The sequence below is a fragment of the Cydia strobilella genome, chromosome 1 (assembly GCF_947568885.1).
Source record: "Cydia strobilella chromosome 1, ilCydStro3.1, whole genome shotgun sequence".
Taxonomy (NCBI): Eukaryota; Metazoa; Arthropoda; class Insecta; order Lepidoptera; family Tortricidae; genus Cydia; species Cydia strobilella.
Genome location: NC_086041.1, coordinates 126,341 through 152,882, shown reverse-complemented (window position 1 = coordinate 152,882; position 26,542 = coordinate 126,341). Strand labels below are relative to the sequence as shown.

General features: G+C 37.0%; 1 protein-coding gene across 1 annotated transcript in view; it reads right to left on the bottom strand.

Moving 5' to 3' along the window:
- LOC134748000 (uncharacterized) overlaps positions 1-26,542 on the bottom strand; it is a 448,054-nt gene that overhangs the window by 403,762 nt on the left and 17,750 nt on the right. The window contains exon 2 of the mRNA XM_063682700.1: positions 148-209. Coding sequence (XP_063538770.1) covers positions 148-209 — 62 coding nt within the window. The remainder of the gene's footprint in view (positions 1-147; positions 210-26,542) is intronic.

Here is a 26,542-nt window from a genome sequence, read left to right as displayed (position 1 = left end):
CAGGGACCCTGGATTTTTGTACTTTGCCGCGAAAACTTAGTCTATCATCTCACAGGCACAGAATAAGTAATAGTATGTCACAGGCTCGTCATTATGTTTTACGATAACACACTTATTTGTATAATCTTTTCCTACTCAACTACTCACCTTGACCAGTTGCGAGTTGATCCATTTTGCGAATGTTTTCTTCTGTACATCCTCTCGCTCGTCTGCAACAAAACAAACACATTAATACCAAGCATATTTACTTCACTAAATAGTTCCATCGTCCAAACTGTGACGTAACCATTCGTTAACCTTATCGCCAAGACAAAGTCTTTATTGTCAAGAAGCAAGAAATCAGAACCACTTTAAATCAAAAACACTGGTTCTTCGTACCATCTTCAACAGTTTGCTCCGAGGCAAGCGCGCTCGCGATCACCTCCCATCCTTTCAGCAGCGTTATCATCGCATAATACTGCCTCTAGCTATTATTTTACAAAGCAAATGGAACAGTTTGTCAACAATGCCGCCTGCTTGTCAACTGGCGAATATCTGCGGATGAGCGGTGAAGTACTATAGTTGTGCGAGAGCCGGCAGCGTGTGCGGGATCTATTTATTGACAGTACCTATACATATTTATTTAGGCTCATGTGTATTTTAAATCAATGTGAGAGTTAAACTCGATTAACTACTTGGCAGTCGGAGGATGCAGTTTCCAATCCACCATAAATTAAAGTGCACCTAACAGGTATTTCCTACGTGCATGCGTGACTCGGGCACATCTCGTTCTGTCAGTGAGTATAATGCTCGTTAGCCCTACAAAGGGACATCATTTTGAGTTCTTAAAATTGTAACTTTTAGTCAATTAATTAAATTTCGCATACCTACTGCGGCAGTTTTAGTTACTACTGCTAACTTAATGAGTTTAAACCGAAAACAAAGTTATAATCAAATTAATTTTGCCTTAATAATGATATGTTACGTATTACTTTGCATTTTCTTCATTTTTATTTCGAATACAAATAAATTTCGAGTCGTATTAAACATATTAATAACGGGTCACTCACGTATTTTAAGTCGAAAACGCTTGACATGTTTCACTCTATACCGAGCAGCGTCATCAGGAGCTTGCGTCGACGGTGGCGACCCGTTATTAATATGTTTAATGTCTGTGTCTCACGGAAGATGTTATTAATAAATTGCGAGACGAATGAAAATTTGATATTAATGCCGAATAATGTTTACAAGCTCCCAGTCAACGTGCAGATGGAGACAGTGCTTTATCCGCGCTCCAGCGGCTGCGCTCGGTCTCGGCTCGCGGCGCGCCCAACATTGCCACCGCAGCTGATATCCATACAAGATTGCAGACAAAATATCTACAACGACAGGCACAAAGCAAGATCAAATACGCGGGCAGCCGGACAATCTAAGCATCACAAGATTCACCTTCCCAAAGTGTTTTAAAAGTTTCCTTACGAACGGCAAAACGCATGTAATACACCTGGAGTTGCAGGCGTCCATAGGCTATGCTTGTTTGCCACCGACGTGATATAAAAAATCGGCCAAGTGCGAGTCGGACTCGCGCACGAAGGGATCCGGACCATTATGAAAAAAAACGGCAAAAAATCATGGGAGCCCCACTTAAATATTTATTTTATTCAGTTTTTAGTATTTGTTGTTATAGCGGCAACAGAAATACATCATCTGTGAAAATTTCAACTGTCTAGCTATCACGGTTCATGAGATACGGACAGCGGAGTCTTAGTAATAGGGTCCCGTTTTTACCCTTTGGGTACGGAACCCTAAAAACCGACGCAATGTTTCACGTAACACATGAAGATCTAGGTCACTCTGGGTAAGTGTAAGTACCTAGATATTTCTGTAAGGGTACCACCGGGTTGATGATGAATACTAATACTTTTACCAATATTTTAACTTTATTCGTTCGCTACCAACATAATAACAACCAATTTACAATAAATATTCCAAAACGTCTACACTGTAACTCGTCTGTCCACGAACTGCCCCTTGTCACAGTGTACCCACCTTTTAATAACAATTCAAGATGGCGGGAACCAGTGACAAGTAAGGGTCAACTGATACTCTTTTTTAAGCTAATCGTAAAAGTAAAAATGATCAAAATATAAGCTATTAATAAATAATGATCCTTACAAACAGTGTTGCTAACAGACGGCCATTCTGATGTAGGAATGTCCCTATTCCGAATTCCGATTAATGCTCGGCCATTCTACAAAAGGCGTATGGCCTCATACAATTATTTTGAATCTCTACAAAATTAAGGATTTAATTACAATAAACATGTCTAAAGACTAGTCTTCTAAAATGTAACTTTAATCTTATACATCATTAATTAGCAATAAGCATATAAAAATGAAACTAAAATAAAATAAGACTTTCTAGGACAATGTATCACTTTTATCATCCAATCCATTAAACAAACATCAAACATTTATTCAGCAAATAGGCCACAGGGGCACTTTTACATGTCAATTTTTACAAGCAATACAAAACCAAAATTTACAAAAAAACAATTACAAATATGGAATCAATAAAATATTAGATACTTTGTCAGAGATGTATCCAGTCTAAATGTCAAATTACACATAAAAAAAGAAAACTAATAAAAAACAAAACATTATTTCAAAACTTGCACACTCATCGTCATCGATTTCTTTATACAATTTTTCAGCGTAGACGTCGATTCCTTGCAAGTGTGCACGTCACCTTAAACGTGATCACACGCTCCTTCTTTGGTGGACGTCACCGTAGACGAGGTCGCACACTCCTTCTCATGTATCTAATTCACCGTAGACGAGATCATCTATACTTTCTTATGTGTACTCGTCACCGTAGACGTGATCACTCATACCTTCTTATGTGTACTCGTCGTCGTAGACGAGTTCATACGTTCCTTCCTTTTTGTACACGTCACTGTAGACGAGAGCACTTATGCATTCTTATGTGTACTCGTCACCGTAGACGAGATCTCATACTTAAAACGCAACTTGAATCATCTGATCATGACCTGGCACAATCAATTGCTTTAAACCTTTAATGAAATCAAGACTATTGTAGAGATAATATTAGAAAGTTTCATCATAGTATAAAGGCTCTCTCCTTTTGTGAGTTTATTAGCTCAAACAACGCTCAGGAAGCGTTTAATATCCTCTGTGACTTATTGAGACTTCTTTTTGATCTGTGTATTCCCATCATTAAATTATCATCATCATCGACAAAAGGGAATTAAGTGATTATCTAAAGGTATCCGCCAGTCTTGTCACGTTAAACGACAGGTGCATTTCCAAAACAGAAATAATGATGATATTTCAGTACAAACATTCATTCTCATTTTGTCACAGATCACCGCATTACACAGCATATTTCAGAACAAACGTTTTCTTTCATTTATTCACTGATCACCGCATTGCACGGCATATTTCAGCACAAACATTCATTATCGTATCATCACTGATCACCGAATTCACGGCATATTTCAGCATAGACATTCATTTTCGTATCATCACTGATCACCGAATTCACGGCATATTTCAGTTCAGATATATTTTCTTGTTTAATCACTGATCACCGCAGTATACGGCATATTTCAGCATAAACATTCATTTTCGTATCATCACTGATCACCGAATTCACGGCATATTTCAGTTCAGATAAATTCTCTTGCTTAATCACTGATCACCGCAGTATACGGCATATTTCAGTACCTGAATTGAATATAAATGTATTAAATATCACACCAACATAAATACTACATATAACGCAGACTATGTTGCGCTTATTCTAATCATGTAAATATTATTAGTATTATTTTTTAGTTACACTTTATTCAATGACATAAGTCAGCCAGTTTGAGTTTGTCATGAGTTTTTTTAACTATGTATTCTCAAATCGCCAGAAGTTTGCGATAGCAAATATATATCTTCTAATAATAATAAAGCAACCTGGAATAACATGTCCTCGCAGGTACCAAATAGAGATCAGACAACAAATATACCTTATTATTAAAAAAATGAATAGTAAGATCTATAATAATTATCAAGACATATGTACCATCCTAAATAACCATTTCATTTATCAAATATTTTTAATAAGTTAACAACCAACCGTAACCAACAGTAAGGCAGTACTTAATGGTGACTATTGTCCATATTACGATGTTCCTATTGTCAACAGCAGTTAAGCAATTATTGACGATATTTCAAGACTTTCTTTCAAATTATTATTAAATACTTAACTCGTGGTTTTATTAAATTGATTTATTTCATTTCTTGGTTTAGTAGTCATATCGATTTAAGCTTGTTATGGATTAATATTGCTACACGTTTCAGATATTTTCGTACATAAACGACATGGCTACCAAGTATTTTACCAAATTATTAAAGTCACATAGTCCACAATTTATTTGTCATTTAGTCATGTATTATATCATTGTATTGTGCAATAACGTTTAATAATGAATGATTAACATAATAAGTCTTACACCTATATAAACAATGCATGGTTTTGATTTCATATCTTCGGGTCCAGCCCGTAGTCAACATGAATGCAAGCATATAGATAAAAACCTCTTGATAATAATAATAATAATGAGTAACCAATTATGATGTTTGGTTTAGGCTACCGATTATTTGACAATATTTCATTCATATACTTAATAAACGGAAGTATAAACGAGTAAGTCCCGTTTCAATATTAAAATTATTCGATAATTTCTTTATAATTATAGTACTTTGACGGTTACCCGCTTTAGGTTATTATTATAGCCATTAAAGACTTATGAATACTCAATCAAATTTAAGAACATCAAATAAACTAACGAGTGATTCATTACAAGAGCAAATTCCTTGTCACAAAAAAAAAGATGGATTTAATTAATTACTTTATTAAAAGTATTTAATTTCCAAATATAATCGTATTTTTTTCTAAGAAACAAATTGTAATAGGTATTACGGTGCATTTGTTATCCTAATTCGTTATTCAGACTAAATTCCAGATTCCACAATCAATGCATGTAATTATTTCAATATGTATGCTTGGAATGTTTTTTTTTTAAATTATTTTGGCTTTACGAAAACAAGACTTTATTAATAATGCTGTCATAATTCACGTATAAAACCCTGGACAAAGTAGTGTGTGTATATATGTCGAATACCATTTTGTCTTGCAGATTATTTTTAATACTATTTTACTATATCGAGATAGGTATTCGTAAATAATTATTCAAATTAAGAAACGTTTTCTGAAACCTCATTAAATTGAGATTTTTTTTGTCAATTTATTAGTTGTATTAAAATTGACATTTGAATAAATGGTACTTTCTTCTGAATTATCAGTTATCAAACACACTACATATTAGAATATAAAATATGAGACTAGAATTTACATCATGTTTACTTGTCAAGATAATATTGAACAGAAACAGCATATTGAAAGCTAAGCACCTTATCAATTACTATTTTATATGTACATAATTGCATGTCACTATGGTGATTTAAATAATGGAAGAAATGAGATTCTCTTATGAACGAAACTTATAAGATCATGTTATTTCTTTTTCATTTCTCATGCTCTGAAAGAGGGTCATTGTTGTTCTAAAAGGTGTGCAGAAAATGATACGTGTCTGCACTAGAGCATTTTACGTTCGAAGTACGATTTTTTTATTTTTTTTACGATACGCAATTGAAATTTGAGTTTAAATGGATTTGTTATACAATTTCCATTCTAATATTTGACTCTCCATTCCATAAATAACGATACTTTTGCCTGAATTGTTAATTGAAAGTACCCTCAAGAAATACTATAAAAATGTATACTTGTCATGTTTTAAAAAAAACACATGCATTTTACTTTCCTCGTATTCGAAATGAAAAGTAGAGTGTTTAACTCGGGTGAAAGGCATCATTTCTGCCTCGGACTATTGGCGCTCTCACTGCGTTCGAGCACCAAAATACCTCGGCAGAAATGAGTGCCTTTCATCCCTTGGTTAACAATCTACTATTGTAAAGATTTTATCATATCTCATCAGTAATAAGCAGTTTTCATATATATATGGAATGTCTCACCTCTATGGCTAACGCGCTCAAATTCAAATTGAACATTAAGAAAACAGGTATCACTAATGTACGCGTATATCGATTTCCTTTATATTTACGAACGAGCGATAATAACGCTGCGTTCCTTGTATTAGTCAAGTGTCTAATTCCTTCGTCTTATTTTTTTTAGGTGTTCACAAAAATACAAGTACGAGTAATGTATAACACATGTAATATGATATTTCATTTACATAATCTGTAATTTATTCAGTTTTAATCTAAATTGCACTTAAATGAGAACTCCACATATTAGCGTGTAGTGACATTATTAAGTTTCTTTTTATTATTATTGTTTATTTGTATGTTATACATATTTACATGGTTAACTCATTATTTTAGTGTTGTAAATATGTTTATGAGAGTTGTAATAAAAGTCTAGCGCCTTCATCCACGCACTTAAAGGTCTCACACGTTCATCCACGTGCGGTAACTATACACATCGATTTCACAAGATGTATGTTCGTATTTACTGACACTAGCGTCTACATGTACACCATAATTTCTATTTATGAGAATTACTCAATATAGCTCTGATTGTACATATGACTCTACATGTGACTACATGTGACTCTACATGTGACTCTACATGTGACTACAAGTGACTCTACATGTGACTACATGTCTCTACAAGTGACTCTATAAGTGACTCTACATGTGACTACATGTGACTCTACATGTGACTACAAGTGACTCTACAAGTGACTCTACATGTGACTCTACATGTGACTCTACAAGTGACTCTACATGTGACTACATGTGACTACATATGAGTACATGTGACTTGACTACATAACCGACTACATATTACGCATCATATTCTCTATATATGTCTTTCATCTTAATTTAGTGTTTTTATAATATGGATATTAAAGTAAAATATAAAAGCACTTACAAAACAATACAAAAAATATAAATATATGAACACATCATAAAAAAACCTAACCTGGCCGCCGGCAGCGGGGCAAAGCCCATTTTTTTACGCATTATATATATTATATGATTCCAATTAAGGTCCCTTATTTTTTTTATTTACGTATGAATTAGTATAATTACAAAACAGAAATAATAAAATGTAGTTACTGCCATATAATACACTATACGACATTCAAAATATTCTCAATAAATAATAGAAAACGGGTAAATGAGTTTTAAAATTTTCAAAATATGCCATTTAATCCAATAATAATATCGACTTCCCAACAACCTCGTATGAATGATGAATGATTTATTTGCATATGAATATTGGGTTACATAAGTAGGTGTTGGGTACAATATTTTGAGTTTGTTTCACCAAGATTCTACCTATACAGGTGTACATGCACTGTATATTGGCTTGATATTATTATTTCTCTATGATCAACATGGTTAATACACGTAGAATAGAATAGTTTATTTAGAATAGAAAAGCAACGTAAAGGAAAGAAACATAAAATATGGCGAAAAATAAATTACACAGTTTACACAAACTAATACAAAAAATAACGTAGATTTATATACATTGATTAAGTACTTGTGCCGAAATTACTGGCCATTATAAAGTTGTTATGAGGAAACTGATTATATTAGGTAGCCAAAATAAGTGTTGTAGTGAATTGTTACATGTAGTAACTTACATTCGATAAACAAAAGGTGACCGATTATTAAATTGAATCCATTGAGATTTAAGTTCACGATGTCTAGTAGGTGTATAGGTACATTGACACAAAAATAATTGAATGCTCAGCGCATAAAGTTACGAGATATATATATCATGAGGAGTGTACAATATGGAAAATACGACATATGCTCTGCTCCATAACTTGGAGATTTAACATACCAGAGTTGGCAAAATTAGAATAAGGTTCGTTTTTCGACAGAAATATTTGAGGCTTATTTTAGTTTAAGAACAGATTACATTCGGGACTGACGCAAATCGCGTTTAACAACTTGGAACTCGAGGCATTTCTTATTCAAACGCAGCATTAATTAAGAGATATTCAATTGACAAGTTATAATTTTAGTTTACTCATCGGTTTCACGGCTACTAAGTCAGTGTATTTATACAATAGGGATGATGACACATGTTAAATTTTATAACAAAATCTAATTTTATAACAAAAATAGATAGCAATTGAGCAATTAATTGCAATAATATGGATAATAAAATAATATATGGAAATGATACAGGATCAAAGTTTCCAAATCTAAAGTTTTTTTCAACTTCCAAAAAGGAATAAAGTAAGGGTACTATTCGATTCCTTACATTTTATCCAAAAAAAGATTTTATAGCAACGATATGCATAAACGCAATATTCCACAGACAAAATCGCAATTTTACTTATTTTCCATACATTCAAGTTGGGCTCCCAGTGACCTTGACGTCATGTTCATATCGTTTTATTATGACCGTTTCGCGAGTGAAGTACGACTGTCGGACTTTGACTATCAATTCTGACTTTTGTATTTGTTCTTTGTAATAAGGTTGATATTTGTATGTAGGGATTTTTCTGAGAGATAGACGTGTGCACTGTTTGAAGATTTATTTGTGACTGGATTTGACAGATACATGCATACATTAATACGCTCACTCACACATGCTTAAAACGCAACTAACATACCGCCCACCAAAAGGGCATCGACCTTTTTAAACTACATAGGTATAGATACAACTCATCTACAAAATTGTACATAGTATTTGACTATAACAAATTGTATGATTAGAACTACATAAATGCATGCAATTGCATTGACAAACTATAACACTATGTATAGTAAAGAAAAGCAAGTATGAGAGAGTATTAGGTAGGTATATAATAATAAGCAAGTTAGGTGGAATTCAATTACTAAAAGTTACACAATTCTTATTCACAATTATTACGGCAGTATTCAGTTACAGAAAATTTGAAACCTAGCTACATGCAAAATTAATTTAACGTGGAGCATTAAGTGAATTAAGATGCTGTATGAACAGGCATATTATAAGACACAATTTAGTGATAGTTCTTTTTATGATTGAATCACTACCCTTTACACTGTATACACGAGTTAAGTTATTCGCGCACACGGGTTTATCCACTATGCCTCCAAGCTGCCATTTCCCAGGTGTATACCAATTCGAGGTGTATAGCCACGGTGGCCATGCATATGAAAATTGCTATGTAGGCCTTACATGTTTTAGCACCTCGACCTCTAGACACAAAAACTTGATAAGGTCCGGCAAAATGAACACCACTATTCAGGGTCATCTGATATTGTACATGTAAGGTTCTTCGGTGGGCGTCGTGCAACTCGTGCATGATTAGGTATGTGAGGTGACATTTGACTAAAATCATAGGAAGCTTTCGTTCTTCATCTAACTTAGAATGGCACGACCTACCGCCCACCCTGAGGATGTCGCTTGCGTCAAAGTAAGGGTTTAAATTTCTTAATATGCTCTTAGTGCTTCCTCCTTTTCTTGTTTTTAAGCTTTCTACGTCTTCCATGAAATATTCTGCTTGCACAACCCTTATACGTAACAGTGCTTTCTCTAGTTCTTGTGTTGTTACTATCGTTTCCGTGTTTGTGTTTTTCTCTTTCAGGTACTTCAAGAATCTTCTGGCGTCAACTATGGACTTCAGTAAATCAGGTAACGTATCATATTCTTCAAACTTCTCAGGTAAGGTCTTATGGACTTCAGTATTTTCATCTCTATTTAGGTTAACTTGTATTGTTACTTTTTTCATTTTCAGGTATGTCTCTTCTATTATTGGATGTTCTAATTGTTTGTTCTTATGTTTCAGCCAATGCGTTCCATGCCACCAGAGGTCGCAGTTCTTAAATACACTAAATGGCATGCCTCTTGATGAAATGTCAGCAGGGTTCTCCGTAGTTAGAACGTGGTACCATTGGTTTGGAATAATGTCTTGTATGGCAACATCTACAACGTCCTGCACGGTGTCTTCCCCGGTCATCATGTCATTCATGGAAGAATCTTCCTTAATGGTTTTCGATGTAAGCCGATACTCCTTGCCTTCATCTACTGCCACTTGTTGAAGTGTCTTGACAGGAAGATAAGGCGCAGAAGTATTGCCAAAAGTTACATGATCGCTTGTCTTTGTGGTTTGCTTTTCTTCCTCAATCAATGCGTGATGTGGTAAATATACCGTCTCATTGTTTACTTCCCTTTCACCTTCTTCAATGTAGTTTAGTTTCATGTATTCTTCTATAGCTTTAACATACTCATTCTTCTGATTAGGTTCCCTTACGAATATTTTTTCTTGTTGTTTCAGTCTCAGCATGGCGATGTCTCTTGTTTGTCCTTTTGGAGATAGATGTTCTTCTTTTTTGAATGGTAACGTTCCTATGTATCTTCCTTCTTCGTTTCTTGTATGAGTCTCCTTGTAAATCATTTCACACCTTTCTTCTTGTCTCGTGAGACTCTTCTTTGTATCTGTAGTATCTATCTCCCAAAATGCCTTCAACATGTCGTTCACGTCGACCTGATGATGCATCACAACTATGTTTTCTTCTAAAGTGTATGCTGTGCCTTCTGCGTCTCCGAATATTATCCAACCTAGGCTTGTTTCTTGTGCGCATGGAGTGCCAGGTGGACCTTTCATTACCTTTCCTTCTAGTATTTGTGCATACACTTTTACACCAAGTAGCATGTCTACTCGCCCTGGCTGATGAAACTTAGGATCAGCCAGAGTGAGTCCTTGTATGTGTGACCAGGCTTGTGGGTCATACTTAATCTTCCTTGATGGTAGTTGTGATGTGAGCTTCGAGGGCATTATATAAGCTTTGACATCTAGCTTGAAACTGTCATCTTGATTTGACAATACTTGAACATGTGCTACGCTGTTGATCTTGACCTGGAGGTCGCCGACACCGGTAACAGTTCCTCTCACAGGTGACCTCTTGACTCGCAGAGCTTGTGCTGCGCGTTCACTTAAAAAGCTTGATTCTGAGCCTGGATCAATTAAACAACGAAGGGGAGTCACGTGACCTTCGTCGTCCCTAATGGATATCATTGCAGTCGCTAGCAGGCTTTTGGATTTCTTGCAGGTAAAGTTACACGAAATTTCCACCACTTCTACTTCTTCATCATTCTGCGGGTTTTCTTCGTGGTGTGTCAGCTGACTGTGGTAAGCTTGAGTTTTCACTGACTCCTCATTCTGCGCTTGGTGTATCATGGTGTGATGCCTCTTCTTGCATATACGACATGAAAAGGAAAGACGACATCGTGATGCAGAATGTCCAGGTAGGAGACAGTTGAAACATAATTTAGTTTTCTTCACATAGTCAATTCTCTCCACAGGTGACATTTTCGTGAACTCTTGACAGTGACATAAAGTGTGTTCTTCCCTACATAAAACACAGCTCTTTGATGATGTTGACACGTGGTAAGACTTTTCCTTAATTGTTTTTGATTCTTTAGGTACGGTAGCAGTGACAGGGTTAACCAGTTCCAACGTACGAAACTTCGACTCGAGATATTTCTTTAATTCAGTCCACTTAGGCAACTGGTCAGCACTTAAACTGTAGGCGTGTTCCACCCAATCCTTATGAGTTTCGTTGTCGAGTCGGTTCACGACTAGGTATATTATGAACGGATCCCACTCGTTTATATTCACTTGAAGATTTTGTAAATCATTCAAACATTGCGTCGTAGTGTCCAGTAAAAGTTTTATTTGACTAGATGTTTGCGTAGTAATCTTCTTTTGATTAAACAATCTCTTCAAAAGGGAGTTCACAATTAACCTCTTATTACCATACCTTTGTTTTAAAGTCTCCCAGGCTAACTCATAATTTTGTTCTGTAATCGTAACATGCTTCAATAAAGCAGCGGCTTCACCGGCGATACTTGACTTTAAATAGTGCAGTTTCTGAACCTTACTAAGACTCGTGTTGTTATGTACTAACGACGTAAACAAATCGTGAAACGTCGGCCACTCTTCATAGTTATTCGAAAACACAGGTAAAACAATAGCAGGTAACTTGACATGTTGTTGTACAGCTTCGAACATCGTAATATCCATCGAACTTGTTCCTTGAACATGTGTGGGAGCGGCACAAGCGAGCGCGTCCTTGATATCACCTTGTAAACACAGGTATAACTCCTCCACGACATAATAATCTTCCTTAAGAAAGTACTGTATCTCGCCGCGCTCCTGCATTGTAGTATTCTGTACCAGCTGTTTATGCGCCGATGTAAATGTTTTCCAATAAGCGTCAATACACTGTGCTCGAGATTCTAAATAGCCTTTAGTTAAACGTTGTTTGGGACATTTCTTCAAATTAATTTCAGTTTTCTTTAATAATAACGTTGTATCCTCCAAAACACGAATTAACTGTTCGTTAGTACTCATGTTGCAGTATTTACTTGTCCATTCACGTAAACAACACGATAACACAACTTAATAATCTTCACTTCATTTAATTTGTCATATTTCCTTATAATTCGCACCTGCAGATAGCAACTAGGCTCAGGAATGCGGTACGCTATTGTTCTCGCCGGCCTGCTGGGCTTCGATTATCTGGTTCCTCCTCCGGTTCGATGTCGACCAAATGTTCTTTGTAATAAGGTTGATATTTGTATGTAGGGATTTTTCTGAGAGATAGACGTGTGCACTGTTTGAAGATTTATTTGTGACTGGATTTGACAGATACATGCATACATTAATACGCTCACTCACACATGCTTAAAACGCAACTAACAGTATTGTTTTAATGCAATGGGTCCCATATAGACATTGGATGAATTGTAATTAAACTGACATATGTTTACTTGTTAATATTTATGACATGTAAAATTTGTAATTTTATCAATAAAGGAATATGAATATAATCCAAAAAATAAACCTGATCGATTGATACCATTAAAGAAAATTTGTCATCTAGCCTATTTCAGTACCACAAACTGACCTCAAAGATGCAGCAGATCGTAAATTTTTAATGTCTATAAAACAATATCCTACTGTAGTCTGCTACTACACTACTGCTATGCTATGCTATTTTGCTACGCAGAAAACTAAACAATGAATCCTTAGCCTGAACTTGAAATAATCGATGTGTTACAGCATCGTACAATCGATTTTCATAAAATAAAAATAAGAAACATTCTTATGACACGATCGACTTTTTACTAACTCATATGCTGTATTCAAAAACGCTTAATAGACAACTGTAGATTTTAAAATTTCATATTTTTAACTTTTTATTATTACTGAGAATACCTGTTATTTGTTCGTACGTTCTTTGTTCACATACATATGCCAAAATTACTACATTAAATGATATTGTCTTAGACGACGATAGATTATCTAACCAGTTTTATTTAAAATGAAAGAAGGTAAAAGAAATACATAAAAATTATGACTGACTTACCATAATTTAACATACTTTCCGGTAAATAATGTTTTACTCACTGATACAAACGGAAAGAAAACCTACCGTCGTGGGGCGTGGCAAAACAAAATCTTATCGATTTTTGTTGGATCCAGCTTCTGATTGTAAGGGTACCACCGGGTTGATGATGAATACTAATACTTTTACCAATATTTTAACTTTATTCGTTCGCTACCAACATAATAACAACCAATTTACAATAAATATTCCAAAACGTCTACACTGTAACTCGTCTGTCCACGAACTGCCCCTTGTCACAGTGTACCCACCTTTTAATAACAATTCAAGATGGCGGGAACCAGTGACAAGTAAGGGTCAACTGATACTCTTTTTTAAGCTAATCGTAAAAGTAAAAATGATCAAAATATAAGCTATTAATAAATAATGATCCTTACAAACAGTGTTGCTAACATTTCTGTAGGCCAAATGACCAAGAAGGTAGACAGTAAACAGCACAACACTTCAAGTCGAATTTTCACGATTGCATAGCAATGTAATAATCAAACCTCACGATTGTTGAGCCATTCAGAATTCATTTTGATAGTACATATATGTGGTATTTTCTATAAAAAGGGACCTTAATGTCGATGGCGCTTACGCCATTATAAACGATGCTCCGAAATAAATACAATGCCGCGCGACGCTGTGCGGCGTAAGCGCCATCGACAATAAGGTCCCTTTTCATAGAAAACGCCCACATATTTCTTAGCGTAAACATTTAAAAACCAAAATAGCTTATCAAATAAAGTTCATGACCATTAACTGATAACACAAGAATGTTTGATATTTAAAGTGACTTAGCTGATCTGTTAAACATTTAACAACAAACATATTTAACCACATCATTTACAACCAAATCACAACCATATGTGATACACAGATCAAGCCACTACCGTATTATATCACTCCATTGACAGCATCACTCGGCAATCGGCATTCATCTCGAGAATTAGCAATTCGAATGTAAACAGTTGCGTCACCTGCGCCAGCGACGTGCATCACAACTTGGATTTAACTTGACCAATCGTCGACTTTATGTGTTTGGAATAAGGATTAGGTAGGTATGGGCATAATCGATAAGACAGCAGTGACAGCAATACTGTACTGCTCATTAATAGACCTTATGTCATGGTGACAAGGTTTGAGAAAAGTCAAACTGTGCAGTACAAGTTAAAGTAATGCCTTGCAGACCGTGCTTGAAGGTCAGTTTTTATAACTTTGATGCGTTGCGAAACATAATTTCAGTAAATTACTTTGCCATTATTTAGTGCTTAGATGTGAACCATTAATTCCAAGAACTTAGGGTTCCGCCTGTTGTTTAACCTCTTCTTTTCTGTATTCTTTGTATTGTTTTCTGTAATTAGGTGTGCATTAATAGTTATTTTCCCCTCACTAGCTCGGAAAGTTGTCGTTTATCCTTCAATACAAGCGGGGAAAAACGCGTTTTATCCACTAGTGGGGAAAGTAATTTGACCTTGGATGGAGCGTGTTTAAGTAGCTTGACAGATAACAAAACGTAAAACGCTCATGATAATGGTTCGTTCGATATTAATTATCATTAAATAAATGGTTTGAGAATCTAATAAAAAATACCAAATTTAGCTTTATTTAATGATTTTAAGTCATAAACCTTAAAATTCCATAAGAAACGTTTGTTTTTTTATAATGATGTTAAATATAATTCTGAACGCACAAGTTGAGTCGATGCAATTTCAAAACGCATCGTTGACATTTCATACATCAGAAATGTCAACATTGTCAACAATTTTTTTACTTAAAACCTTTTTTCACCGACTCGCGTAAAAATACACAACTTCCAGAGTTTTCTGTTATAATATTGTAAAGAAATGAGTGATTCCAGTGATGAAGATGATCTAACGCCAGTGGATGTTGCACTTTCCTCGCTATAGTGAGGTGAAAAGTTTTGTGTTACACACGGGCGCAAATGTATTTTACTTCTCGTGTGTTGAAACACTCGCTACGCTCAGGATTCTATTTTAGAACCACTCGCTTCGCTCGTGGTTCACCTATAGAATCCTTTCGCTTCCTCGTGTTTTAATTCTACACTCGCGGGTAAAATACAACTTTGCACCCTTGTATAACAAAGAGTATTTTCTCAAAAATGGACGGCAAAGTCGACGTTGCCGGTTAAAAAGTAGGTCGCGAAGTGCGTAGTTTATGGTCAGTCAAAAATTTAAAAAGTTAAAAACATTGCAGTCTCGATTTCGGGACTGCAATGTTGCATACAAATTCCATTATTTGTCGAGTTCCAAATTTTTTAAAAGTTGAAGTGGCCATATCAAATGAAGGCATAGGTCCATAAAACAGCCAAACAGATGATCAGTACTTATTATTATAATGTTGGTACCGCGACTATTTAGGTGTCTCAAATAGGTTGGCGTATTTTCAGCAGAAAAATACACTTCCATTTTTAATTTAAAAACATAAAACGGCGGCAAAGCAAATCTGTTTAGTTTTTTCTGTGAAAATATATACATAAGAACGTTGCTTCTGTAAAATATTTTTATTATATTTGCATTTATTGCGCCATTTTTGAGAAAAGCACTATATATGACTCGGCTGGAAGGCTACTTGCTGGCTTTGGATTCAATTAAACGGACTCCCAAGGTCGTCCGTTTAAAACGAATCCTCAGCCAGCAAGTAGCTACTTCCGAGCCTCGACAATAATGTACTATTACAGTACATATTGTGCTACTTTACCGCACTTGTGAGATAATTAGCACATTAATTAACTGTCGAAAATTTAAAGGGCCATATGTACTGTAAAATATTGTATTACGATACATGTACTGCGAATAGGTAATTAGCAACTCATGTCGATTTATCGTATATATTAATTTATCGCCGCTCATTGCGAATTTCCTATTTTTCGCACTTGTATCCTAATGTACTATTGTATTGTATTGTTTCCAACTCAAACCCAAAACGATAAGATAGGAGCGTATTGTTTTACTAAATGGCAAACCAAGTTGGCTGCTTCATTAGTTGGTGATGTCATTATCTGTCAGACGTGAAGATTGGAACTGCATTATGTCATTAGTTACGTGACCTATTGACAGATAAAAAAAGGCGGAACTTTTAAATAAAACCGCCCGAAATCTTTTCTGGGTATCGGAGATATCAATATAAGTCAACTCACCAGAAAATAGTAGTACTAAATCACTTTATTGTACAAAACACAAATTGTTAACATGAAAAAAAAAAATTTTTTTTTTGAAAATAAATGTTATTTTAAAAATTTGCGCTTGGTATTTTGATGATGACTATGTTATGTATATGTAATCATCAAATACACAAACCCAGTGAATTGCAAAATTTATCCTTTACCGTCCGAGCAAATGTTTTGTAAATTACAAATCATACAGTAACAGTGACCTATCAAGTTCTGAAAGCATCCGACGCAAGAGCAAGGCCAAGTGCAGTGTCCGAAATACCCGGCTTCAAACGTTGCAGTCTGGCACGACAGTAATCTCACGTCTAAATTTAGACAATAACTCAAGCAAACGATAATATTAATATACGCAGATGCTTGAAGACGGGTTATGTTATGTCTATGTCCATTTCCACGTGCAGCATCCTGATAAAACTATTTGTGGCTACTAGCGAGGTAAATAAGTGCACAAATGTACGGAGCAGTATGCATTTTTCTCAGGCGATGCCGCTTGTCTCTATTAATTTAACGCTCCACGTGTGATATTGTCCATTCATAATGCAACATGAAGGCCCATGTAATCAATACCCTTAAACCTTTAACGGGTATAAGGGTCTCAGAAATCATACAAAATTTAACCCTATCACTGTGAAATAAAGTTCTAAATATGGCTTAAACCAACCATGCTCGACCCAGTTCGGTTTATGAGTTATGACCGAGACTAACAAACATAACGATACAGAAGCAATATTGAAACACGCGACCAAATCAATTGTCATTTCATTTACAGTAATAATGCTTCCTGAGTCAGTTGAGTCTCACAACTCGCTGGTATAATTTGACGGTTTGACCTAGCAATCGTAATAACTACAAGGTTTCCCATTCAACCCGTAACCATATTACCTATTTTTAACTTCTTGAATAAACGTCTTTTATTAGGGTTCCGTACCCAAAGGGTAAAAACGGGGCCCTATTACTAAGACTCCGCTGTCCGTCTGTCTGTCACCAGGCTGTATCTCATGAACCGTGTTAGCTAGACAGTTGAAATTTGTACAGATGATGTATTTCTATTGCCGCTATAACAAAAAATACTAAAAAAGTACGGAACCCTCGGTGCGCGAGTCCGACTGGCACTTGGCCGGTTTTATTCCGGTGAGTGGGTGACAGACAGACAGACGGACAGCGGAGTCTTAAGGCTTGGCCAAACACAAGTCGCGACGCAGCGTATTTGGGCTGCGCCACGCCGTGTGTTTGGCCAAGCCTTTAGTAATCGGGTCCCGTTTTTACCCTTTGGGTACGGAACCCTAAAAACTACCTCAAATTTATATATAAAACTCTGTTGCCATTAAGTGTTGTTAACAGATATCAATATTAATGACAGTCACCAATCAGTTGACGCCTGACGGCACCATCATCCACACTGTTATCTGTCAATTCCTATCCTAACCCTTATTGCAATGACCTAAGTTCCACCATTGGCCAGTTAAATTACTGTTACAAAGGGCGATGACGGGAGCTGAGTGACCTGTCAATTGCACGTCCAATCAAGCCGGCGCGACGGAGCGATCGATATGTGATATACATGTGACATGTGCGTTAAAGCCAACGACAATAGTTAACGGACCATTTTATTGAGACGAGACTGGTATCACTTGCATGGACCACAATTTTGACGGGTTAGTTGAATCAAGCCGGAGCGACGGAGCGATCGATATGTGATACATGTGACATGTCGCATTTGAACCGACGACAATATGGACCATGTTATTACGACGAGACTGGTATTTGCATCGACCTCATTTGACGGTTTAGTTGAATTTAGTGCTGACAACTGGCAACTCGTAGAAAGCTGTTAACGAAAACGTCAAGTCGTCAAGAGAGCACACGATCGTGCATTTTTTTAAAGTGAGGAAGCCGGGATTCCATTCCCCTACAATCCCTCGAACATATTAGAATATGTTTAAGCTAACTTCTTAACGACTTCAATTGAACAAAGTGAGGTTATTAACGTCATATTTAAATGGATATTTGACATTAATGCCACACATTATCATTGCATGCAGAGTTAGCTTGGTCCGACTCTAAAACGTACGAAATGAACGGATGTTATGATCATTTGTCAAAAGTTCTAAACATTCTGTCAAATGTGTCATGAGTGTCACGACATAACTGACCACCGATAAATATGGACATAACTCATCGTCTACAATACAGTTATTCATTATTTAAACATCCTCCATATCCACGCGACGGCGCGTGCGCGAGATCGATACGGATGTTCTAAACTTTTTGCCTCCAAGCCAGTGTCGGTATTAGTACAGCAACATTCAACCGATCATTATTGGAGCTTATCTCTTTGCCATAGGGATTACGTACGAATGGACAGTCGTGTCGACGATTACAAGCGATAGTTATCTGGACGTACGCCTAATAACGAAGACGAAGGTGTATAAATCATATCGTGTAGATTGTAGTATTCATATTGCGTGGGCTTCAGGTGAGTTCTCGGACACCAGTGTAACGTGACCGTCCTAATCCTGATCCGTAACAACTGTGTTTATGGCCATTACGGTGGCAAACAAGTGTTATTAAAACCTAAGGAAGCTATACGTTCAGGGGATCAGGTGTCTAATCCATCTTAAGCATTGCAGACCCCTTAAAAACCTTCTTTAAACAACCCTATAGGCAAATACTGTAGTTTCTAAAGAAATCCAGGACATATTAAATATATTAATAACGGGTCACTCACGTATTTTAAGTCGAAAAACGCTCGACATGTTTCACTCCGTACCGAGTGTCATCAGGAGCTTGCGTTGACGGTGACGGACCGGCGCAGACTGGAAATTAGTCGCCATCCGAATTTTAACCGTGATTATGGTTGGTCAGTGCCTCCGAGCTGGAAAACTGTTTTGGGTACTACGTCGGTGGACAGTGTGGACGAACCATTAGCGAATGACGTAGTAAGTGTTGTGTGCAACCCATCATTTGACAATAATGCCGCAAACGAGGGTAGTTTCTCGCCCCCCCTGCTGCCTACTAGCCATCGGGCGCGGAGGGCTGCGGCCCGCAGTCTGCGTCGGTCCGTCACCAGCTCCTGATGACACTTCTCGGTACGGAGTGAAACATGTCGAGCGTTTTTTGACTTAAAATACGTGAGTGACCCGTTATTAATATTTTTAATGTCTGTGTCTCACGGAAGTTTTGTTATTAAAATTCAGGACATTGCCTAACCATTTCGTTTTCAGGTTGTATCGAATGCTGTGTACCTAAGTTACCAATGAACGAACGCCTTGCCAATGACGAGCCAAATGGTCGTAGAAAGCAGCCCTGGCATCATATCAAACAACTCTCCTGAGCATTGCCCATGCATTGTACAAGTCTTTCCTTAGGTATACAGAGTGTATTAGAAATGGGTAGAGTGGGACAGAGGGTATCTATGAGATGGTCGAACGCTATAAAGAGGTCGGCTGGAGGCAGCCTGCACCGTGCAGTCCACATGGCTTATAACAAAAGAGACAAATTACACGTGGTCGCGATCCTCAGCAATGAACGAACGAGAAAGAAGATGGGTATGAATAATCGAAGGTTGCAATTATACTGGTTCTCTAAGCCAGTGCTCGGTAACCGATGGTAACGAATCAGGCGCCAGAGCGTGTGCATTCCGCCATGCGCGTCGGTTTAGAGAAACCAACAGAAGAAGCGCACGCGCAGACACTCGACGCTGCAGAACCCGACACCGACCCCTTTCAGGATACGTCTTAAGGATCATGTTTCCAGATTCCTATATGTATTACATTTCTAGATATCTGGAATATGATTTGAGTCATATATATTGTAGGTTGTAGGTGCTTATATTTTGCGGAAATGAACAATAACTCGCATGACTTGACGTGACGGGAGACGATGGCTGAGATACACGTCATACTCGTGAACGGGTGCTGTTTGTGGAGGCCGGTCCGTTTAAGTTTACACCAGGGACCGGACAACCCTTTCCGCGATAAAACCCTTTCAATGGGCGACACTTAAACACGGCTAACACATTGAAAGACTTTCCCTTTTGAACTGCAAGCCCATTCATACCCTTACCTTTGACTAACCCTTATCGAAAAGCTAACCAAAAATAAGGCTAGCTCTTAATAAGGGTTACCCTTATCTTTAAGCGCTTTTTATAAAGGTTTCCCTTTGCGTGAAAGAGACAGGATTAGTATATATCTACGGTAGTGTATGAAAAGGAAAGAAAATACGAGCCTAGTCAAAGAACGCCGCCGTCGCCGCCGACGATCGCTCGGATTCGAAGCAATGTGTGCTTTATGAACAAGGTAGACGACTTAAATTAGCACGCTTATATGCTAAAAGGGAAGCCCTTTATAAGGCTAACCCTTATAAGCAATATGCAAGGTGTTGGTGAGCGGATGATAAGGGTTTTGTAAGGGTATTTAGGCTACCAAATTACTCAGATGTGGTAGCTTTATATAAGGGTTTTTAAAAGCAAAACAAAGGGTTTCGTCTGGCAAAGGGTATGGTGAGTTAAGCCTTATGCAATACCCTTATAAAACCCCGATAAGGGATAGCGGGCCGGTCCCTGGTTTACACGGGCTTCATTTTACCTATGTAACTTTACTTTTGAGTGGCATTAACGTGAGGTACTTCATTCGGTTCTTGTCTGTTTGTCTGATTTAATATCTTGTCTTTTTATTAATTATATAACAATTCAAGTCTTGGAGACCCTTTACATCTCTGGATAACTTGATGATCTTTTTTATTATTATATACATTTTATCTCTGACACCTAGAGACTTTTACATCTCTAAAGTAGTACGTAGTAGTAGTAGTAAAGTACCAAGTAGTAGTAGTAGTAGTCTCTTAGTACTTCTGTTATTTGTATAGTTTTTATTAGTTTTTTTTTCTTGTGTAATTTAACATTTATATTTATGTAATTGTTTTTTGTAATTTTGGATTAATTTTATTGTTTGTAAAAGTTGACATGTAAACGTGCCCCTGTGGCCTATTTGCTGACTAAATGTTTGATGTTTGATGTGACATTTTTTTTGAAAGATTCAGCTGCTCAATGAAAACAACCTGAGAAAAAAGTAGTTTTTGATAAAAAACGGATATCGCTTATGCAAGTTATGCATATCGTGACAGAGAGGAATAGCTACAGCCTACATGTGGCAGTAGTAGCATGGCATGATAAACAGAACAACCGAAAATATAACACATTGCTGCTTCCGTCCGTATCGGTTCTAAACTTTTACCTAGGACGTAATTAATAGCAAACAGTCAAATTAAATATATTAAAACGGGTAACACACATATTTTGAGTCAAAGATAAACATGCTTATTCTCAGTCTCACGGAAGTTTTGTAAGTATTTAAATATAAACCAAAGACACAGAATAACTATAGTACTACCGTACAGAAAATTCACTCCTTCACAAAAGCCAGATTTAGGTATAAAATTATACCTACACTCGCCGCCTGCAAGCAAAATTGAAACTTATAACCGCGCACGAACCGTGAATCTTCTTTGCGCGCCGCAATTTTATGACCGAGCTGTGAGTGACGGCACGGGGTTGTCAATTGACAAGTTTTTGTACCTATACCTACTGATTTATTATTTTTAAGATAAATATGTAGGAATTACAAACGTTGATTCTGTAAACATTTTTAGCCGGAGATAGTATGTCTGATTCTCACGAAAGTATATGCCACAGCCGTATTCCTTTGAAAATATGTCGGTCAGTTCCTAATATTGTTTCTGGGCGACCAATATTCAATAAATTAAGGATGTTTATTTTTAACTAACTATTACAAGTAAAGACTTCGGTAACTAAAAATTTTCAATTTTGCGCGAGCGCCACGTGACACTACACGACTATCGTGCGAGCCGAGCGGCAGCCCACTGCCATACACCTGCCCGGGCGGTGCGCCGGCCAAATATACCTAAACTGCTTAGTGACACCCCCCTGACCAAAGACAAGCAAAATATAATGAACATATAAAGGCAGTGTTTTGCTACCAGCTCGGCGAAATGACGCTGATGATCTCTCGGCCCTAATAGGCACACCAGGCGTTAACTCATGGTACATTGTACATTGCATTGCATGTGCTAATGCATACATTTGCATAATGAGCAGTGGGCGATCTTTGGGATGAGCGAGAGGCGAGACAAGAACAATGTACAAGTTGCAACACTTGCAACTTATGAGGACCCAAAGTAACGACTTTTATTTTACTAAATTTACTATCAACCCCAGACTCGAAAATAAAAAATACTGTTCCATAGAAATCATCCATATTACAGAACCATATAATGCATTATTTCTTACACTATTGTTATTTATATTTATACACTTTTGAAAATGCCGTCTAGAAATAGAAACCATACACCATTCGATTTGTGATCCATCAGGAAATTCGACATCTTTTTAATTTAAGATTAGTAGTTAAGTTTTGTAAATATGCATGTTTTTTTAATGAAATAAACGGTTTTTTTTTACATATGCTACACTCTTTTGGCGTTATTCATAAACGCGCTACAACTACAAGCCTCTATATAGTTATTTGTGACGTTCCAGGGGTAAAGGTATCTTATGGCGTTTGGCGCTTACTTCGCGCAAAGATAGATATAACTCCGTAATAGATGGATACAGTCTAAGGAAAAAACGTGCCTTGAAAATCACGAAAATTTGATTTTCGATCAGATGGCGCCACTAGTTTTGGCCTACTCTCGTATAGAGGGCGTTGACGGCTTCGTTTGTTATTTATAATTTTAACGCATATCCGTTGAAGAACATGGGTCAAAATCATATAAAAATAATGAATGCAAATAAAAAAATCATTTATCCATATTTAAATACATTTGAACGTATTTTTATAAATCTTCATTTTTAATTTTAAAGTATGTCGATAGATGGCAGTGAATTTACAGTGGTTACAAAATTTACTATGACAGTACCGCTCTATCTTATTATATCCTCTTTGCTTCGCGTAAACGCATTAGTATTGGAGCGTTGTTAATAACAGCGTAAGCGCCGACCGCCATGAGGTACAAACAAGTCCATCGATGGGGCTTATGACAGTTATGAGTTTTGTAATAAGATTTACGAACTGTCAGTTAACAGTGTAGGCGATGGTACCTTTACCCGTGGAATGCCACATTTAGTAATCGTAAGAAAGTGATAAAACATAAATAAACAAATTGAGACTTATGAAATAAAAGTATGAAAACGGATTATATCGCGTATATTGAATTTATAATACACCCCGACGTTTCGAACCCTTTACAGCGTTCGTTGTCAACGGGTGACCAGGCGAGGAAAAGGTACAATGTGCAAAAATACCCGTATATAAAAATAATGAACCATAATAAACTTTAAGGCTGGTTGTACATGCAAAATCGGTTCATAATACTACTTATCCAATACAACTATTTAGTTTTATTTCATGACTTGAGTAACTATCGCGGTAACCGAAGACAATATTAAATTTTGTAAACTTTAGGGGGTTTGTCTTGTCGCTACCAATTCGGTGCAGTTAGCTTGCTTGGACGGAATCAATCGGTAGATGAGTCAAGTTTTTGGGCCGTCACGGTTATCAGGAATGATCTCATCGTCAGTGACCGTGCTGCGTCGGGGTCACGCTTGCGATAAATCAAAGTGTTCCTTATCGTTCACAAAACAATGGCCGTCTGTTTGCATCAGCTCCAGATTATATCTGACCCACGAATCATTGAAAAGTTTCGGGGTCGCTATTAATAATGTACCTTTACAAATGCCTAAATATAATAATATAACCTTTCCTATCAAATTGCCATGGTGCTAAAAACGACTAAAGTTAACATGACTCTAGCTTATGCATTCGCCATTTTACTTGCTTTATTTTACCAATTGTGATCAAAGGAAGAAAATTGAAATACACTACCACTGCCGGGCTAGCACATGATTGGCGCGAGAGTATCTCGTCGCGACATAGACTACCCGACCCTAATTAAATTAAAAAGCTTTTAAAATATTTATCAGTACTGTAACATGTCGCTAAAAGCGACTAAAAATAATAGTGAGTAAAAACTGTACTGATAAATATTTTGAAATATGTCTCACGATAGTTTAAGTGCGATTAAAAAGCTTTTATTTCGGATTACATATCAAATCCATATAATTATATTATTCATACAGTTAGTAAAAGACGGGTAGTCTATCTCGCGGCGAGATACTGTCGAGCCAATCATGTACTCGGCCTACTGGTATCATTATGGGGCCCACTGACTATCAGTCCGCCGGACGATATCGGCCTGTCTGTTGTTCGGAACTGTCAAATTTTTGTTCTAACTGACAGGCCGATATCGTCCGGCGGACTGATAGTCAGTGGGCCCCTTTATGTGTGACGATGACGATATTGACGATACCTATGAGTACGATAATAATCATGCAAACGATTCGTAGCGCTCATTACGTCCGCGGAAGTGCAATGGCTCCCTTATTATATGTATGTCTGCGTACAGCAACACTTCACCGACCTTTAATCGACTTTAGATCCTTCCAATAAAGTTCAGAAATAGTTAACTGTGTCGACGTACGTCCGTCGCAGGATTAACCCGCGTGAATGGACAGACTACGCATGCGTAAGTAGGTAGTAGATGCATTCAGAGGTGTGACGGTTGACACCCGCGCCACCTGCCCTCGGCGCGGGCGCCGGCGCCTGGCAGACTTCACACTTCTTACACTACATTAAGAATTATACAGAGAACTGATATAAATTTTTTCTACTCGTCGAGTATAATCTGTATATTACAACTTCATATGCAACACTACAACGTTACTCTTTTCAACGTTGGATAGTCTATGGCACCTCCGACTCAAGCCAAAGCCAAGGTATCGCGGGCCGCGGCAGCTCGCTTATCTTAGTTTGGTTTGTTTACCTAAGAATATGATTCTACTAGTAGAAAGTATTATTTTTTTGTCTCGTAGAAAAAGTATTGTATACAATAGTGATATAATCAAGCTTTTCAATCTCGTACCTTAACTTAAGCAACTCAGCAAGCTTCTTTGCTTAAACACGGTACTCGACTAAAAAGCTCTCTACTATATCACGATTGTATAAAATACTCGTCCTTTTATTCAGGCATGTACCTATGACAAAATATAAATGCAAAGAATATGAATATTATTAAAAACTAATTCAAAGTTTTGATTATTCTGAGGTAAGCGTTCCGACCTAGCGACCTTCACAAGGAAGAGGTTTGGCCGAATCCGAATGCCGTTCTCGCTCATATACATACTAGCAGTTTTCTAGCACGCGATTTTATCACTCAATATATTCACATCAATATCCGAGCCTCCTGCATCGATCGGATCATTCTGATCAATCATTAGCCGCATGTGGCATCTTAGAAGCTATCCCACTCTATTAACTTAAAAAAACGTGGTCACATTAAACTAATGGAAGTAACTTTCACACGGTGCATCGGGCTACCGCGGTGATAACGGCTCTTACGCCTCTTACATTAACCCTTTATCTAAGGGCATAGGGCCCGCATGGCGCACATCCATACTAATAATACTAATTTTGTATTATAATGAGGTCGATAAATACAAAACATTAGGTCAATTTAAATGCTGTGGCTTTCCAAGTTTCCATCACAGAAGGGTCCTAACCTAATGCTTCAAGTGCAATAAGAGGACGTTTCCATTTTTCCGATAGAAATTTTGATAAAAAGGTCCTTATTACAGATGAAACATAAGGACCCTTCTCTGATGGAAAGCCACATATATGGGGATACTGGTCAGTAGTAGAAGTCATTTGATATTTACCAGTCGCGTTTCGGTGAAGGCAAACATCGTGAGGAAACCGGACTAATCCCGACAAGGCCTAGTTTCCCCTCTGGGTTGGAC